Here is a 20,202-nt window from a genome sequence, read left to right on the forward strand (position 1 = left end):
TTGAGACATGGAAATATGGCCAGTGGGGACACTTTCAGGAGTTAATCTGGCAAGCTCTAGTTAGAGTCATTCTCATTCTGTGTTAGAGTTGTGGCGACTGAGGAACCACAAATTGCCATAAATACAATGAGTTTCCAGACAGAAACCAAAGAAGCAGATTGGATGTGTTTGCTCTCAGACTCAAACCCCAGCCTCCTGGCATATTGTGCAAAATCAGCCCACACCCTCCCTGAGTCTCAGTCACAGTCCTCTGCAACAAGGCATGCAGAGGGATAGTAACAGGGACATGCCAGTCTCAGAACTAGTCCATGTTACCTTCAGGGAAAGAAAAATTCTAAGAAAAAACCCCCTGAGCATTGTAGTTGCTTGTTTCATATAAAAATTGAGGGTCATCAATCAGAGCTGGATGGTGGGGCATGGGTGTGAGCATTGAAAGTGTTGGTCACCACCACCACCACCACCACCACCAGCAGACCCAGGAGTAGTTACTGTGGCTGCTACACAGTGACAGTAGCATCTGAGTTTCAGGGTTTCTCACGATCCATCAGTCTCCTTGCTAAAACTTTCAGGCAGCTGTCAAGTAGGGAGCTGAGAGTGAAGAGCTTGGGGACTGTGGGCCATTCTGTCGATAGACAGTGTGTGATCAGATTTAAAAGTCAGAACTGTCATTTTTCTGAGAAAGCTTGGATAATTCCATTTTTCCAGGAAGCAGGTCTTCCTGTGTGAAGAGACTGATAATCAAGGAACTAAACCTATAGGGCAGGTAAGACAGTAATGGCATAATTTCCTGTCTCCATGGAAACCGCCTCTTCAGATGCTTTCATTCATCTCAGGACACATGCAAATTAGTTTCTTTCTTTCTTTATTAGGAACTCTTACGTACCCACTGACTGGATTCTTCACCATCAAGCAGCCCTTGAAAACCTTGCTAATATCATTAGATGATCTAATTGCGTAACACCTTTGATCTAATAATGTAACACTTTAGGCATTACATCTAGCTAGCAGTGGAGGTTTGAATAAGAATGGCTCCCACAGGCTCATATATTTGAATGCTTAGTCATTAGGGAGGGGTACCACTTGAGTAGGATTAGGAGGTGTGGCCTTATTGGAGTAGGCATGGAGGAAGCGTGTCACTAGGGTGGGCTTTGAGGTTTCAAAAGCCCAAGCCAGGCACAGTGTGTCTCATTTCCTGATGCCTGTGGATACAGATATAGAACTCTCAACTTCTCCAGTGCCATGTCTACCTGCATGCTGCCATGCTCCCTGCTAATGGACTAAATCTCTAAAAGTTAAGCAAGCCTCAGTTAAATGTTCTCTCTTATAAGCGTTGCTGTGGTCATGGTGTCTCTTGACAGTAATAAAACCAACATTGACCAGGACACTAGCTAAATATTGATGCTACAGTGTCTTTATCATTCTTCGGAAGCATCCCCCTCATGAAGCACTTCAATCTTCACATCACACTGACAGGAGGAGGACAAAGGATGAGAAAAGCTAAGGTTCAGTCACCTTATTAATGCTTGTCAAAAGTGTCATGGCCACGTAATGAAAAGTCATCAATTACTCTTTTCTTGTAGACCCTCACACTGTAAGGGAAGATGCTTGAGAAGAACTGTTTATTTACAGGTGGTTCATTAACTAAATGTCTGAACAAGTCAACCCAATGTAGCTTCAGTTCTTAGAAAATGTTAATGAAAACTATGAAACAAGTCATTAGGGGAGATATTGGAGGAGCTGGAAGGGTGAAATATGAAATTTTCAAAAATGCTTTTAACAGTAAAAAAAACCCAATATATACATTCTGAATATGACTGCTAAGATGTGGCAGGAAGTGGGAGACACAAAAAGAAATGTGCAGTAGATGGAAAATACAGTAAACATGTAGATCCAAAGTGACCTCACTAATAGCCACAGTTCATACAAATAGATTAAATTCATACATAAAAAATATCCTTCATTTGATCAAATCAATACCCACTCAAGGAACATGCACAGCCATTTAAAAATAAAGAGAACTGGGGTGCAACAACCTGAACAAACAAAGGGGACATGACGCTGGCTCCATAATGTTCACCCACATAAAACAGATTGCAAGACACAATGCAGTATCAGAGCTAAGGATGGCCCCTATTTAGTCATAGAATAATTCACAGTGAAACTGCAACCCCTACTGACATGGTACAATTTCAAAGTCAGTTAAGAATGTTAGTTTATGAGGAAATAATGAGAAATGGCCAATTGTAGTGTGAAGTTTTGATATACAAGACAAAGACAAATGATGGTATCAAGAGTTGCATTTGGTGGTCATGTAAATGGTCTTTCTGAAGAACAGAGCACAGGGTCCTAAAATCTCTCATTCCCCAGCTATTGAACAAATTCCCCCAATATATAATTTTAACTCTCCAGGTTGCAAAGTAAGAATGCTTGAAAGAGAGAAAACTCCATCTGGAAACTTCTATAAACTTGGAAGGGCGGAGACACAGCTTTAAATAATTTCAGATCGGAGAATAAAGCAATGGCACCAAGTGTGCCTGGCAACCCCAGTGTCTTGTGTTCTCTTCCTCAAAGTCCTGATTCTGATTAAGGCTTCCAGCTAGCAACACACGCAATGATCATGTGGAAACAGACATAGTTCCGATGAGTGACACTTGAGCTTCTCCATTTAGATAAGCTGGTGAACATGAAGGGAGTAAATCACATGATTTATAGTTGCTGCTTGAAAGCAAGTGATAACATGGTTCCATGTTATCTGGACTCTGAAAGCAAGTGATACTAGTACCCGATTTACATTAAGATGGGGGGAGGGGATGTGAGTCAGGGATTGTGTCTGCCTGACTACAGCAAGGTCATGGCCAAGAGCAGCAACAATGAAGGAGTGGAGGCCAGGGCAATGTTAGCTGCCTCCTTCCAGGTCATGCAGCTTGGCTGGTACCTTTTACTAAACACAGCTTGTGCTTAAACTAGCTGTATACATATATCTACTCAGACTCTCATTAAGGAGACTGATGAACACCCACTTTGTTCCATTCTGGAATACTACTCCCTATTCTTGGCAGAGACTGATGACTCTGGTAGAGTCCATCTGACTGAATTCTCCATTATCCTAAGTTCTACACAGAGAGGCTCTGCATGCTGACCCAGGGGACAGTGCTCTGACCACCAGAGTCTGTCTCCTTTATCATTTAAGTTACAAATGAAGACATTAAAAAAATTCCAACCTATATCTCCAGGGACTGTCCTTCAAGCTGAACATGAAGAATCCGGTCCCACAACCTGTATCTAGAGCCATCAAGAGCAGTAACAGGAACCATGGGTGGTTTGTCACACAGAACAAAGCCAATGAACACTAAGGATTGGGAAAGTGTCAGAGCAATGTACAGGAAAGGAAAGAGGTCACAAGGACACCTTTTGTGGCCACAAAAGCACTCTTAGACTCATTGCCTAACAGGCCAGGAAGAAAACGTTATCAGTGTTCTGGTGTATTAGTGCCTTTCTGTTGCTGTGATAAAACCTCATGAGCAAGAGTGACTTAAGGAAGAAAAGGCTTTAGCATGTGGTTCCAGGGGGAGAGAAAACTTACACTATGGGAAACATGATACCTGAAAGACCTTCCTAAAGGGACAGAGTCAGAGAGACAGAGAGCCTGAATTCACATGGATTCCATAGAGTGCAGAGTCAGCAATTTGCCCTCTGGTACTTAATTATTGGAGACACAGGAGTGGTCATGTGTCCCAGCAGAGCATTTTGTTCCTCAGATTGGGGATCCGTTTACTATTCTTTGTGAATCTCCACATAAATTCATTTATGGATTTTTTGTTTGTTTGTTAGCTTTGTTTTTCAAGACAGGGTTCCTCTGTGTAGTCCTGGAGATCCCAAAACTTGCTTTGTAGACCAGGCTGGCCTTGAACTCATGGAGATCTGCCTACCTCTGCCTCCCAAGTCCTGGGATTAAAGGCTTGCACCATGACCACCACCCAGAACAATTGCCTTTATTAAGTGTCTGAATTCCCTTGGATCTATGAAGGGACTCATTGAAGTTAGGGTTTAATCCTATCAAGTGGCTTTTCAACTTCCATTATGACCTCTCCCCCATTACAACAAAGACAGTGAAGTCTCAGGATCAGGTCTTACATGGCCAGTATCTCCTGTCTCTCAGGAAATTCTCCAACCCCACATCTCAGAGAACAAGGAGTGTCAGTCTTTAGGGCACAAAGAAGATGACAGACAGTCTGGCTTACCCATGCACAAGAGTGTGACAATAAGTCCCAATCGCTTATAAGCTGGGCAGACCCTGGGAGTGCCTCTTCCAGCTCCAGTCACCAGTAAGTAAGTAGCAAACAGTAGTGACTGACACAGGGCACTTCAGGAGAATCCAATGCTGTCACCATAGATACGCTTTTAAACACATCAGGATACTAAGGGGAAAACTCCTTTCCCTAGGTGAATTAACTTCCAGGCTGCTCATCACCCAAAATCTTTTTCCTGGTCCTACATTAAGGCAGCTCTTGTTCCATTTGCCTCTTTGCTGCACTGAACCAGGAGATGACGATGATCAGTTCTGAGACTCCAGACACCAGAGCTCCAATGACCCCTGAACCCCAAGCCTTCTTACCTGGGAGGACAAGCTGACACCTTGCAGGGCACCAGCCCTGTGGCAGGTCGCGTCTTGGGGTTGCAGAAGGATGCATTCACTTGAACCCTCAGGTCTCTGTAGCACCCCTCCTTTGAGTTCATCTTGCCTGCAGAAAGGGGGCACTTGATAAAGACTTGCAGCCATGCCCAGAGATGAAGACGCCAAAGAACTAGCAAAGCCGTTTTAGAAATCTTTCCAAAAACCTTAGCTTGTGTGCCTTTGTGCTAATGCCCAACATTCCCGAATTTACATACTTCTGCCTACATTTTTACATCTTTGAACTCAATATGTTTTGCACTGAGGGTATAGCTGAGCAATAATGTGCTTTCTTAGTAAGTGTGAAGCCGAGGTTCAATCCCCAGGACTGCAATGAATGAACAGACAAAGTAATAAATACACTTAGCATAGTTTTTACAGCCAATGCTGTCATTAATTTGATCACATAAAACCAAAACAGTTAATTTCCTCAATACTTTAATTTTTAAAATTTAATGTTTAAAAATTTTGTATATGAATATTATATTTATATCATTTTCATCCCTTTCCTTTCTACTCCCATGCCCCCTCAGTCCCTCTCAAATTCACGACCTCATCATCTTTAATTATTATTGTTAATATATGTAACATGAGTTGATTTAAATAATACTAATATCAATTATTTTTGTCTCATATTGCTGTTCATGAAATGACAAGAGGAACAAATAATTGATGAATAAATTTGGAAGAACAAAACAACAAGATGATGAGTAGTTTATCAGCTGAGAACCTGTAGCTAAATATCACCAGGCCACACTTTGAATACCAAACTTCTCACAGTTATGGCTTAGGGGTTGTAGCAAGAGACTACCATTGAAGTTGGGTTTGATACTCAGCCTTCATACATGTACTATCTAAGGCTTTTCGAGTGCCCTGCAATATGCTCAATGTTTCAATGAAGTACATTCTTCTACCAGACATATATTAAATTTTATCAAATTTTCAATCACAATTGTTCATTGGTCTTCACATGTTTGTGTCCATCTTACAGACTCTAATATTTTCTTTTTCTTTCCTTTTGGTTGAAAACATGTAATTGTCATCTTTCAAAGTATATATCTAGTAAGAGCCCATTTTTATATCATGATAATATTTCTGATGATGATCCTCTGTTCTTCACTCGGCAGCCCCTGCATAGGACTCAGCCTGACTTCCAACCTCATATCTATCTTTCAATCTTGGTAGGACTCAGCTTGGCATCTTAACATGTCCTTCTCAACTCCAACTCTTTTGGTCATAGGCTGTCAGAGCTTTCTAAAAGCAAATGGACAAGATGGTTGCCAGGAATAAAAGCACCTCAGCAACTCCTAAGACTCCCTTTCACAGGACCATTGGGAATTTTTGGGTGACCAGAAACAGCCAAACCTGCATTTGAGAAGACAGGAGGTTTTGGGGTCCAGGACACTGATGCATGCTGCTGTCATGCTCTTTTTGTGATGGTCACTCCAGGTGAAAGGTCCATAAGGGACTGCCAAAGGGACAAGATGGAAGCAGAGACACACTGGAAGAAGCCCCAGGATCCCTTCTGGGTAGAGATGATGAAGACATGAGGACAAGCCACGGCTCTCAGGGAGGGTGCAGAGAAGGAAGCCCAGCCACTCAGCAGATCTACAGTATGGAGTTGAGAAGAATGAATGGTGAACAACTGAGAGCCGGGAGTCCAGGAAAACAGGTTGAGAAAGACATGGACAGTCACCTTGGTGGTTTAACTGGAGATTCTCAAAGGTGAAGCTGTTAAAAAAGAAGCAGTGAAGCCTGGGAGAAGAGCATCTGCCCATGGGGAAGCAAAAGAGCAGGGAGTGTGGATGATTTGCACAGAAAGAGACAGCAATACCAAACTCTCCAAGATGCTGAGGATGACTGAGCCCTGGCATTTATCATCACAGAATCCTCAGCTTTACAGACAAGAAGGCAGTCTCAAATGTTTTCCAGAAGTGACCTTTGAATCTGAACTGGCTGCAAGATTCATGCTCTGAGCCCCACTTGATGGTTTCTACAAGATACTGTGTATGAGACCACAGTGAGTGTACACAGATGGCAATATGGGACCTTTATCTTCACTGCAATGAACACAGGGTGGTTCTGAGAGGTGCAGAGAGAGTGTGTGTAGTGATATATTATTTATGATTTATTAAAGCTTGCCTGGGGATTCAGAAAAGCAAAGTTAGCCTTATGCTATAGAGATCAGGCAGTGGTGATACACACCTTCAATCCCTGCAGCTAGAAGCTAGGAGGTGGTGATACACACCATTAATCCTAGGGCTCAGGATTAAGGGGTGGATGGGTCTCTGTGAGTCCAAGGCCACCCAGATCTACACATGAGTGAATCAGTCTAAAAGAATTATAGCTCACACCTTTAATCCCAACATTAGGGAAATAAATATGGCAGAAGCAAGGTCTCAGAGAGGCGTTCCTTCTCCAGCCACACTGAAGAGAGAGGAATTCATTCTCCAGCCATTCTGAAGAGAGGCAACAGTCTGAGACTTGGTGAGAGCTCATAGAGACAGGATCAGTACATTCAGCCTGGGGTAGAATTAAGAATCTAGTGGCTAATTGCTTTGCTTTTCTGATAGTTAGCTTGACGTTTGACCCACGATATCAGTCTCTGGGCCTTCTATTTATTCATGTTGAGAGAGAGAGAGACAGAGAGAGAGACAGAGACAGAGAGAGAGAGAGAGAGAGAGAGAGAGAGAGAGAGAGAGAGAGAGAGAGAGATTGTATGATGGTTAGCTTATTGTCAACTTGACTGACCTGGAGAGGGTCTCAATAAGAGCCTATGTGTTTATATTGGGTTGGCCTGTGTAAATGTCTATGGTGGGCAGATAATGTAAAGACCCAGCCCATGTGGGTAAGCACCATCCCCCAGGCAGGGAATCCTGAACCAGGTAAGAATGGAGAGACTGAGCTGAGCACATGCAAGCTCTCAGATTTCCACTGTGGAGATGTGATGGATATTACACACTCCCACCAACAGTGATGGACTAGAACTTTGGAGCTGTAAATCAAGATAAACCTCTGCTCCTGTAAGTCACCTTTTACCATGGCCTTTTTTATCATAATGATAGGAATGGAACAGAAACAGACTGTGAGTCTGCATCAACATAGAGGTGAGTGTCTCAGGTAACTTGAGCACCAGGCTGTGATTGTTAAATGGTGTCCCTTCCTCATCATGTATGTGCATGTGGCCAGACACTAAATGTGTCTTCAGAACACTCAAGCCAAGAGTCAGCAAACCTACTTTCAGAAGCTCAGGGAGCTTTCTCTAAAGACAGATGATACATTAAACTACAAGAAACACAAAAAAAATGAGACAATTTCTTGGATCTCACAGTATTAAATTGCTGTGATACTAAAGTAGTAAGTCTATTAACTACTATGTCTTTCTATCATGATGTTTCTTATCATAGATAGTATAGTTTTTATAACACTCATGAAGTTCCTTGGTGGATTTCAGTATATGAGCTGGTGATAAATTATAGTTAATTTCACGAATAAGATTGAATTAAAAATCTCGCTATCACTATATTCTCCATGTATGAGTCTGTTTCTCATCACTCATGGCCTGATTTCATTCAGTGCCCATACCCCAACCCTGGGGCAGCATGAGAAGTGACCTACCCCCTCCACAAGAGACAGAGCACTCTGAGCGAACAATGGCCCATGTGTAGCTGGGCTGGGCAGCTGGGATGTTCTTATCACTTGACCTTGGCAATGAGAATTCCCAGGCCACACCAGGGTTCCTGCCCTGGAACAAAAGCTGCAAAAGAAGAAAGAAACACTAAGTGAATTGCAGTGAAATCAATGACTACAAGATAACTAGTTTGCTTTAAACTATATAAGATAATACCTTACAAAACTAATCATACGATAAAACAGCATCTGTTTTCTAAAATGTCCATCAGATATGTGCAACAAAATCATCTTCTAAAATGAGGAAGAAGACACATGAATGAACGAGCAAATAAATACTGTAAAACTTATAGAGAACTAAAGAAACTCAAGACAAGTACAGCTGAAGCAAGACATGGCTACAGGCAGCCATTGTAGAGGGTAGTAAGAGGAACTTTACACATAGAAAATGAAGAAAGGCAGAATCCATTAAAAACACACAAGAAAGAATAAGTTCCGTGTGGGGAAGAGATTGTAAAAAGGAAACATAGGAAAACACTACAATGTCCCACATGGTAAACCACCACAACACTAATATGAATAAAGGAGAAACAAATGGAGAAAATGAATCTACTAAGAAAAGAACAAATAAAATGGCAGCACTCGATGAACTCCTCTCAGTAGAAAACCTTTAGATCTCCGGTTGAAAGACATGGAGCAACTGATTGAACTACACAGTGAGGATGGATTGTTTGTAAGGAAAGATGCATCCACTCTGAGAGTAAAGATAAGGAAGTGAAGCAGAGAAAAGCAGGAGCGGCTGACATTAAGACAAAATTAGAAGAGATAAAGAAGGACTCTACATAGTAATAAAGAAAACAGTCCATCATTATGATATAATAACCCTATATGCTTGGGTACAGACACAGATAAATCCAAATTCATGAACCAAACATAAATAGATATAGAGGCACTGACAGATCCAGCTACAGTAGCAGTGGGTGACTTCAAGACCACCCTTCCCACAACTATGAAAACATACTGACAAATAGAGTATACAGACAACAACAAAAGCAACAAAGAAAATCCAAACCATACCATAGGTCATCGGAACTTAAGTTACCTACCAGACATATCATCCAAGAGATAGAATAAACCCACCCTCAGCAGTCAATGGAAATTATTATAAAAATATACAAAAGAAGGATTTTTTCTTTAGATAATGAGCATGTCAAGAAAGAAGTCAGGAAAGAAAATCAATTCATAACTTTATTCCCAGGAATAAAGTTAACTGAGGGACTGACAGACCTCAATGTGGAAAATTTCAAAACACTTTATAAAGAAATTGAAAAATAAACCAGAATGCGTAAAGACCTGATGTTTCAGCAGGACTAATACAGTGAGAAAGGTTACACCATCAAGAGCAACTTATAAATGCAGTACAACTCCTATCAGAATTCCAATGACGCTCTCCGCAGAGATACAAGAAATAATTCTGAAACCCAGCAGGGATCATCACAAAGCATCCTGGATGGCCAACACAACCCACACAAAAGAGTGACACTGTGGACATCACAATACTTAAAATAATCTTATACTACAGAGCCATAGTAACAAAGATAGCTTGGTACTGACTGAAAATGGATATTGAGTCCAATGACATGAAATAGTGTATCAAATAAACTCTTTCAACAAATTTTCCAAAACTTATACTAGAGAAATGGCATCATCTTCAATGCTGCTAGGAAAACTACATATCCATGGTAGGACAACAAAATTGGACCCACAGATTTCAGGGAAAAACAAATTATTATTACTATGATGACTACTGATACTACTATTATTATTATATGTCTACTTTTTTTCTAATGAGAGAGAAAACACAGGTATGGAATTACATGGGTGGGAATGTAGGAGGATCTAGGAGTTGAGGGTGGGAAAACTGTAATCAGAATACATAGTATGAAAAATCAATTAATAAAAGAACAGCACAGCAGAAGAAACAATCTCAGCATTAGGAGACAAAGTTATAGAAAATTATTGCTCATATAAAACAGATCAGTGATTAACATCTAATATGTATATAGGGCTACAGAAAGCAATTACCTAAACTCAGACCATCCAGTCAATATATGATCAAATGAACTGAATAGACAGTTACCGAAACAAGATAACCAACAAATGCTAGAAAGTGTTCAACATCCTTGGCCCTCAAGGAAATACAAATTAAAACATCTCTAAGTTTATCACTGCATTCAGACAATGGTTAGCGTCAAAAAGAGAAGTGATGATAAATAAACGTTGTCAAAGATATGAGGTGAGTGGAGCCCTTAGACTGCTATTGGGAAGAAAAGTGGTGAAGCCACTACAGGAAGCAGTGTGAAGTTTCCTAACAGAACAAACAGTAGAGTATCATAGGCTATAGTACTCCTTGATGTATACAAAAAAGAATCTAAGTCAGCATACCACAGAGATGATACATATATATATATATTAAGTTATTCTAGCACTATCCACATTGGCCAAAATATGGAATTAGTCTAGCTGTTCCTCCACAGGCAAGTGGTATATATGTACTCAGCTGGGCTTTATTCAGTCATAAGAAAAATGAAATTATGCTATTTAGAGGAACTGGAGATCACAATTCAGGCAAATAAGCTCATCTCAGGATGACAAATATTCATGTTTTCTCTCCTATCTGTGGTGTACAAATATGTGCACACACATATATGACATGAAAGTAGGACGATGTAGTGACAGAATGAACATAATAAGAGGGGAAAGAGGGGAATAAAGATACAGGAATAGGAATAAAGACAAATTAACACCTTTATCTATCTATCTATCTATCTATCTATCTATCTATCTATCTATCATCTATCATTACAATATATCTCTATCTATAATCTATATTTTATCTCTCCAAAATGTATATGACCTATCATCTTTATATTAATCATTTATTTATCTATCATCTATTTCTATTTCTCTATCATCTTTCTCTATCCAACCATGACCTTAAATCAGAAAAGGGATTATGTGGTTGGAGAACAGCATGAGGGGAAGAGGGACAAGAGAGGTTAATGAGGGAGTTAATGCAAGGCACAAGGATATACATGTCCAAAAAATATTATAATGAAACCTGTAAGTCTGTGTGCTAAATAAAATATTAATTAGAGTAAAATAGCTATCACTCACAAAATCTATTGATAAAGACCCAGAGATGGTAACACAGGTAAGTACATATAGACACTCATACACCAAACAAGGAAGACAATAGCAATAGGTCTACTGCCCCCTTGAGTCTGCTGGATGGATTGTTCCTATTTCTGATAGCTACAGTTCTTCTACATCCAATTCGGACCCAAACAATAAGCTGACAAAAGCTCCAGGCCACCACATTCAGCCCCAGAACCAAAAGCTGGTCTCTACCTCCACAATCAGTGTTTCGTTGGTTGGTCCAGTGGAGGTTAAGCTCTCAGGCTCCTTGTAGGACCGTCTGTAGTTGAAGGTGGTACCTGAAAACTTGTATCGTCCCGGCCAGTCCACACTCCAGTGTCCATTCAGGTAATATTTCTTGAGAGAATTGCGCACAGAGATGTAGGAGGTAGAGATGTTCATTTCATAGATGTGAATGCTCCGAGCTCCCGGAGGAATGGTAACCACGTGGTAGTACTCTGGGTAGAGGAATGCAGCATTTAGTTTAACTTAGCCTCTCCATGTTGGGTGTGAGAGCCCATGTTTAGAGCTGGTGGATCCCCTGCTAGCTCTGGGTGTCCTCTTTCATCAGTTGGAGGAGAGATCTTGTAATCTGGAGCCTTCCCAAGGATCATTTTAATCTGGAGATCCCAGCATCCTCTTCCAGACAAAACCAGAAGCCCCAGAGCAGTAGTTCTCAACCTTCCTAACACTGTGACCTTTTAATATGATTCTTTGAGTTGTGGTGACCCCCCAACCATATTATTTTTGTTGTTACTTCGTAACTATGATTTTGCTACTGTTATGAATTGTAATGTAAATATCTGTGTTTCTGATGGTCTGAGGTGACTCCTGTGAAAGGGTCATTTGACTCCCAAAGAGGGTGCAACACATATGTCAAGAACCCCTGTAAAATCATCTGGCCTTGCCAGTGAATTTGTGGTAGTGGCCACACCCATTTGGGCATTGCTTCAGGTGGTGACCAATGTCACTGAAAGGTAGAGAAGCAGTCTCTCTGTCTGTCTGTCTCTGTCTCTGTCTCTCTGTCTCTGTCTCTGTCTCTCTCTCTCTCTGTCTCTCTGTCTCTCTCTCTCTCGGGTCATGGAGAGCACTGGAAGGGCAGAAGACTGTAGATTCTGGAGCAGGAAGACCGTGGCGGTTCTTTACTATTATCTGTATAAGTTGTTCCCCAATAAAACACCCATTTTGGGTCTTGTGTACTCATTAATACCCAGCCTTCATACCACTGCTCCAGAAGCAAAGGGGAAGCCACAGTGGAAAACCTCAGCATTCGAAGCTCTCACTGTTTACACTCTCTTACCACCTCCCAGCAAAAGCTCTGACTGAATGCCCCTGGCTCGGATGTACACAACTCAGAGGTACTCACGGTTGGTACGGTGGTGTTTACTGTAGAGTCCCCTGTGCATCATGCAGTCTGAATTATTCCCCTTGCAGACCCCACAAGAGTCCTCGGCAGCATCTGATCCAAGGACATTGTCACAGCCAACTTTCTGGAGGCCCCACAAGGTCACAAATCATTCATGAAAAAAAAAAAAGACAGTTCAAGCAACAGCATCACCAACCTTATGAGAAAATCTTCCTCCCACTCCAGCTGAACAAGTTTCCAACAGGTAATAATAGTTAACAAACAGGTGGCTGATACCCAGTATGTGTACAGCATGGCTGGTCCTGGCCTCCTGGAATCTTTTGTTGTGATATGCTATCTGTCTTCTGTAATGTTCATCCCCAGTTATAGCACTTAAACTCTAAGTTAAATCTCTAGACTGTGTTGGAGTGAATTTCAGAGCAATACTGGTACTTAGTAAGATGACTATCAGTGTGTTAACACAAGGCTCTGCTGAAGTTGGCTTATGACTGGAAGTGATTGACATGGAAATTCTCCCTATCAGTGCTTTGTAGAAGCTAGATCTGTACACAGTTGTTTGATTTAAGGAACTTGTCACTGTTTCTATGATGCTTGCTGATTTCATATTTCCTATCAAGGTATGCCTAAGAAAAAAATTCACAAACAAAGCAATCATGGTCTTAGTCCCATGCTGGAAATCCTCAGGGCCAGACATATTTTGTAATGCTGCTGTGTGTGAATTTAGAAAGGTCAACTCTATCAAGTGTGTATGGGTTCCCACAGGGCTTGAGGCCATGCTCTATAGATTACACATTAATATTTCTACTGCAAGTCTCTACATAAAGTGGGAGAAAGGAAGCTCACCAACAGTTACATGTGAGCACAAGGAAGATTATGCCACCAAATGAATTCAGGTTTTCCAAATTTCCCATAGATTTTTGAGTTAGTTTTCCAGACTTTTGGGTTTTGGAATTGTTTGAATCCTCTCACCCCGTTGCAGCTGAGGTCTGGGTAGCCCATCATATGGAGATCATTATGATAACTGAAAAGTGACCCTCCCCCCACTGACTGCTCATAACACTACCCAGAAACTGTACCCCTTGTAGATCTGCTGTTCCCAAGCCTGATTCCTAATCTACATGGCAGTGGTGAGTTCTTGCCCATGCCCTTACCCCCTCAGGACCCCAAGATTCCTTCTGCCTTCTGAGCACCCCATGGGCTTTCTGAAGCCACCATGCTCTGTTCTCAGTATCCTTTTGTCCCAATGCACCCTTCCAGACAGAGCTCAGGTGTGGATGCTCCCTCCTCCTAGGTCCCCACCAACGCTCCAGACCCAGATCTGAGAGTCATCTCTCCCCTCTGCTCATGCTCTGTACACACCTCAATCACAAAGCAGTGCCATCAACATGAGCTCCTCTGGCTTTTGTCCCCCTGGGCTGGGACTTGGAGGGAATGGACTTCTCTCATATGTCTGGTCTTTCTAGCCCTTACGGGATGCCTGGCACAAAGCAGACTGTCTGGAGACATTTGTTGAATGAATAAGCAATCATTATTACCTCACATATCCCATCTATACAAACATTACGGCTATCCTCCGAGCATGGGGTCCCATCTTTCACTTTATGTGACAAAGAAAAGAAGAAATCAAATCCTTCTGCGATACAGTAGAGTTTGCATAAGTCCTGATCTTAAAAAGAAATACACACACAAACACAAATAGAAAGATACTTAAACTCAGTTGTTTTTGCTCTGAGGTTTAGATAGATTTTTTTCTTTGGTTTTTCTCCCCCCATAAAGTAAGTCCCACACAGTAACACATTTCAAAGACATGTTTTTAAAGACAGAGCCTTACCACATAACCCTGCCTGGCTGGCTTGGAATGTATTAGTAGACCAGGCTACCCTCGGACTCACATAGATCTATCTGCCTCTATGTCCCAAATGCAGGATTAAAGGTATGTGCCACCATTTTGGACCTTGTAAGGAAATTTTAATGTTTATCTTTAGTAAAATTCTTCAAATGTATTATTATTTATTAATGCTTCACGGTTGTTGTTTTTTCTTAAGTATCCTTTGCCTAATAGTTCCTTTATATAGTTGCTGGCAAGTAGGCATTCAATAAGCAATGGTTGACAGGAATACAACATTCATCATCTACTGTATAATGACTTTGTTACAGGAATGCAGACTCATCTGTAGTGGTTTGTAACACTGTGCAAAATCCTTACATATAAGATGCAATAAATATTAAACTTTGTCTTTAAATTGATAGAAGTGCTAAATGAAAACTCCAGGGTGTAATGTGTTTTGTAGAAAAACTGGTAGGGCCCAGGGATCTGAAATCCCTCAGGCTTCAAAGTTTTGCAGTTCATATGGTTAACTGAAGCTTTTGTAGGGACCTCCTGTCTTTTCTCTGGATGAAAACAGGATAGCCAACTCTGGGAAGCGTCACTGTCATAGCAATTTCCTCAGGTCTAAGATTCACTCATAGATTATTGTGCTGTTTTTTTTTAAGATGGGAGAATTACCTAAGAGTTTGAAAAATAAAATTTGTATGTGCTTGACATGAATCTTTGGCACAGACTAGCAAAGTCAAGGGTAGCACACACATTTTGCCCTGATGTCACAGACCAGTCCCGTTTCCATCATATCCACAGACCATTTTCTTCTGGCCCACTGCTGGGCTTTTGCTTTACAGTCTATGTGTAAGATCCAAACTAAGTCTGCTTTGTGTGAGCCTGCTTGTGACTCCCTACAGAGGGCTTAGTAATTTCAGAACCCACTACCGTGAGCACATATGTTTAGCTACTACTGTATTGTAATGTCATGCTCACCTCTCTCCCACTAGTAAATGAAAATCTAATTCACTCCATGAAGACATTTCTTATTGTGTTGTTACAGAATAAGATTTTATTGCTCTAGTATACTTGAAAAATTATCCATTTTCTATAAAACATACTAGAATTTTCTTTTAGGTTTTATTATTTAAGTATGTAGTGGGTGACGTATTTCTGGTAACACCAGAATCAACTACAGTCATTGTTAATTTTTAACAGTTATTCATTTAGCATATTTGGCCTGTGGACTTTTGACTATGGGTCAAGTGTAGGTAAGATACAATGGCAGTGGGGTAGGCCAGATCAAACCAGTCCCCCCCAAAGAGGTATGTTATAATGGCCTCCCAGAGCTACAGTATCTGCCCATCTGAACATGGCAGTGGTAGACATGTGCAAAATCCTTTAATATTATATATTAAAACAGGTAACAAAGCATGGGGCACCCCACAGAGTGGGGCTGGAAACTTACCTTCCACTTGGGTGTAAGGCTTCCACTTGTAGAGCCAGCCTCGGAAATGCTTGTTGTTGTACTCAGCACATTGGGCAGCACGGAAGTCTACACTGTCCAGAGGGCATTTCTGACTGTTGCAAAGCTTCAGAGTTCGTGTGGAGCCCTGGCAAAACTTCCCTCCATGAGATGGTCTGGAATGCATATTGTAGCCAGAGATTAGCTCTTCCTGGATATTATGTTTACTGGGGTGACGTAGCTGCTAATATCAACTACTTAGAGTGAGCCTTGAAGCAAATCATCCTGGGTCCATCGTGAATGTTGTGGTCCTGATGATGGAGGACAAGGTGGAGTTCAAGATTCAGGCTTGTGTGCACTTGTTCCTTGTCCTCCAGCATCGTCTAGGAGAGGCATATTCTATGGGGGTGGTATGTTTGCTACTGAGATAGAGGATGGTTTTCCAGGATAGCCCAGGAAGAGTGAGATACTAAGGCAGAAAGGCAACATCATCTTTTTCCTACTGCCAGATCCCTTGTGACAAGGCCAGAGCATTGGACCTGTGGACCAAGTCACTGGACAACCCATGAGTCTGCTGGTTTCTGGAGAATCTCTATGAGCCTGGATGGGTATACTCAAGAGGACAGCGGAGCGAGTTGTGACTTAGGGTCCTCATGCTTTATGGATAAGAGCAACAGAATAACATGTCTTGTTTCTGAAACAAGCCAGAGAGCCCATTGTTTCCCTGACTAGGAGACTATATTTCCTGGCTTTGCTGTAAAAGTGAATCTATTTAATGGAAAAGCAATATTTTTTTCATAAAAATTTGTTCTTATTGGAGTTTTTCATTCATACTTTATTTCCCTTTTTCTTTAAATAAAGCACCCAGTTAAATAGCATCTTAGTTTCAAATTACGTAGTTAAAAGCCAGTTCTGCCCTGGCCCTGCTGGTTCAGTGATATTTTGCTAGGAGTCAGGAAGTGGTAGGCACCATAAACCACATGAGAGAGAGAGAGAGAGAGAGAGAGAGATGCATAGGGAATGGAGTGGAATTCCCTTCTCAGTGTTCGCTAATACTGTGTAAGTTATAGTGCTGCTATTCACAAGCTTGGATGCTGTGGGAAGGCTTATTCAGAAGGAATCAGGTCATGTACATACCTGGGATTGGTACAGAGACGGTCTCTGTGAGATACTCCTCCCCCACAGGTCCTGGAGCAGGGGGACCAGGGGGACCATTCTGACCAATGGCCATGGGTAGGCTTGGGGCCTTCATCACCATACTTCACACACTGTCCTCCACGACACCACTAAATATTTAAAACATAAAATTTAAAATAATTCACATGAGTCCTACATAGTTCGAGTCATTTCATTTCTCTTGTAACAACAAGGGGAAGGTGTCTTGTAAAATATGCAAACATTGACATATCTATACTCAAGTAGCATCTATCAAAGACATGTACAGTGTTTTTTCATGTATCTTTCCAAACCCAGCATTGCCTGATCCTTCCGTGTACAGGGAAGATGCATGAATCAGTCACCACAGATGCTGAGCTCTGCAGTGCTAGTGCAGACAGAACTGAAAAACTGACATGAACATCTGGTCTGATTACTCATCTCTGAAGTCATGACCCCCGACTTAAAAGAAAAAAAAAGAGGTTCTTCTCCCAGCTTGCATTTCAAAGAGTCTCAGACGGAAAAGTCCAACTGAAGGTGACCTTGTCATCTTCTGGTCAGCACTTGAATTTTACTCCAAAACACCTGGGCTCAGGGAAAACATCTTGTTCATTTAGGGCAGCTTTCTTCAGAGATGAGGAGACTGCTCAGGGATCCTGTCTCTTCACGCAAGGACTAGGGATGCAACCAGTTCCCCTTTTGTAAAAGAATGTCTCACTGATCTGAATTCCCACTGAACTCTACATGGCACCTTCACTTCCCTCACACATAGATGCTGCTACTTTTTGATCCTGTGTTCTCAAACCCCCTGTAGTATTGTAGTATGGCACTAACCTCAAGGATCACAGTGATCCAGGCTATCTATTCAAAAGAGGGAAGACAGATACCTTATCTGGTTGCTGTCTGCATTAAATAAACAGAGCCTGGTTTATGGGCAGTAGGTGCAGGCAACACAGCTGTCTCTAGTACTTGAGCCAAGAGCTTGGCGCTGAGAGAAAGCAATGCTACTTCTGAACAAAGAAAATGGCACCATTCAAATTGCCTATCACTAGTCCATGGGGTAAAACACATCAAATCAACTACTGACATCTGACCATTGGTGATCCATGGAAATAGTTTCAGTCAATATTAAAGAAATAGCAGGATACATGTAAGATGAAGCACGAAGTAGGAAAATTGGGACAGGAACTCAAAGGAGAAGGAGGGAAGAAGGACAAATGGCATGAAGGTTGTTTGATAAAACCTCAAGGAGCCATGTTATTTTATATTGACCTAAAATTATACACAGTACATATGAGTGTATACATGTACACACACACACACACATACATACATACGTGAGAGTGTGTATAGCTTAAAGGAAGTGATGCCACCAAGGCTGACAATGCTCTCCACGAAAGACAAAGACTAATAAAAACCCTCAGTACCAGGCATGAGAAATCTCCTTCAGAATGGTTGGTCGGGGTATTCCAAATGACTCTCAGAACAATGCAAATGTGGCAGCTGCCTGCAGTTGATTCCCAGCTGTTGAAGGGGAGACCCTGTTGCTGAAGACACTACAGATTTAGGATGCAGGACTTAGATAATTTGAGCTGGATCTAGCTTGAAAGCCTCTCAAGGCTAGACAAAAAAGGTGCCAGAAATTCCTATGCCAGATGCTAAGGGAGGATATAACTAGCAGTCTTTCCTGACTGTGACATCACAACAATGACCAACATGGCAAGATATCAGTAAAGGTGCAATGGCTGCTATTCATATGTCGGTGGTAACCAACACATGACCCATACTGCTCTAACAAAGAGGTGGTAGAACATTCTCTTCCAGGACCCATGACCTCACTAGCCCAGGTAGTTGTTTAGGTTTCTAGTACCAACATGTTTTCTTCCCATTGAAATGGGCTTAGGTCCAGTCAGCAGCACAGTTCCTAACTGTATTCTGAATCCCATCTTCACATCTATGGATAGATAGAGTTAGTTCCCATCATTAAAGAAGATCTTCTTTATAGTAAGCAGAGACCACCACAGAAAACCACAACTGGGCACAGCACTGCAATCAATCAATTTTGGGGTTCAGCCTCAGTGAATATATCTACATCACAGCTCTTTCATCTATGGCCCAGGGGGCTTCTCAAAAGAGGGGACAGGGAGAATGTAGGAAGCAGAATGCCAGGAAGTCTGGTGTGAAACAGCCTCTCCTATAAATGACTGCATAAGCAACATCTGAAAAGTGACAAAGTCAATACACACGCAAATGTGGAAAGGGGACAATCTCACAGTGTCCAGTCCCTAGACAAGGAACTACAGGCAACTAACAACTTCTAGGAAAGAGAGAGTTAGACTTTCCCAGGGATGAGACCCCTAATTGGTTGCCCAATACAGAATGGTTGGCTTTGAAACAATATGCACACACACACACTAAAAATTCAGAGCTGATTAGTATTATGTTAGACTGAGTGGTTGTTGGATGTTAGTTGCAGGGAAATTCACCTCCTTCTTCCTTGCAGGGTTCCAATCTGAATGCATGCTTTGGTTTTGTGCCTGAAGCCAGATTCAAACTTCTGTGACATACTCAAGAATTTGAACTTGGCAGGGGAGTGACTTGTTTACATATCCATTTCTCTTTTATCCCATTAGTATCATGAAAAAAGACCCACTACATAGAAAATGGACAATGGCAGTGATGGCTTTGATACAATGCATTTCTGTTTTCACCAGTATCTTTGAGGACAAAGCAGCACTGATACTGGTCCCCCATTGGTTAGGTTAGGGGTTGGGTGTTTGCCTTTCCCTTTGTGTAGTACATCAGTCATCACCTACTGTCTGACAGTTCTGCCTGCTACTTCTGTATGTCTTATTATTAGAGATATCTACATAGAAGAGTCACAGTGTTTTAGCGAGACT

At 41.6% G+C, this 20,202-nt stretch overlaps 1 protein-coding gene across 1 annotated transcript in view; it reads right to left on the bottom strand.

The window, feature by feature from the left end:
• Positions 1-20,202, bottom strand: part of Adamts16 (ADAM metallopeptidase with thrombospondin type 1 motif 16) — a 106,313-nt gene that overhangs the window by 21,833 nt on the left and 64,278 nt on the right. The window contains exons 12-18 of the mRNA XM_013125086.3: positions 17,285-17,433; positions 16,151-16,323; positions 14,402-14,532; positions 12,867-12,990; positions 11,714-11,958; positions 8,291-8,429; positions 4,616-4,742 (exon numbers count right to left, since the gene is read on the bottom strand). Coding sequence (XP_012980540.2) covers positions 4,616-4,742; positions 8,291-8,429; positions 11,714-11,958; positions 12,867-12,990; positions 14,402-14,532; positions 16,151-16,323; positions 17,285-17,433 — 1,088 coding nt within the window. The remainder of the gene's footprint in view (positions 1-4,615; positions 4,743-8,290; positions 8,430-11,713; positions 11,959-12,866; positions 12,991-14,401; positions 14,533-16,150; positions 16,324-17,284; positions 17,434-20,202) is intronic.

Source organism: Mesocricetus auratus, unplaced genomic scaffold (genome assembly GCF_017639785.1).
Source record: "Mesocricetus auratus isolate SY011 unplaced genomic scaffold, BCM_Maur_2.0 Super-Scaffold_100015, whole genome shotgun sequence".
NCBI classification, from domain to species: Eukaryota; Metazoa; Chordata; class Mammalia; order Rodentia; family Cricetidae; genus Mesocricetus; species Mesocricetus auratus.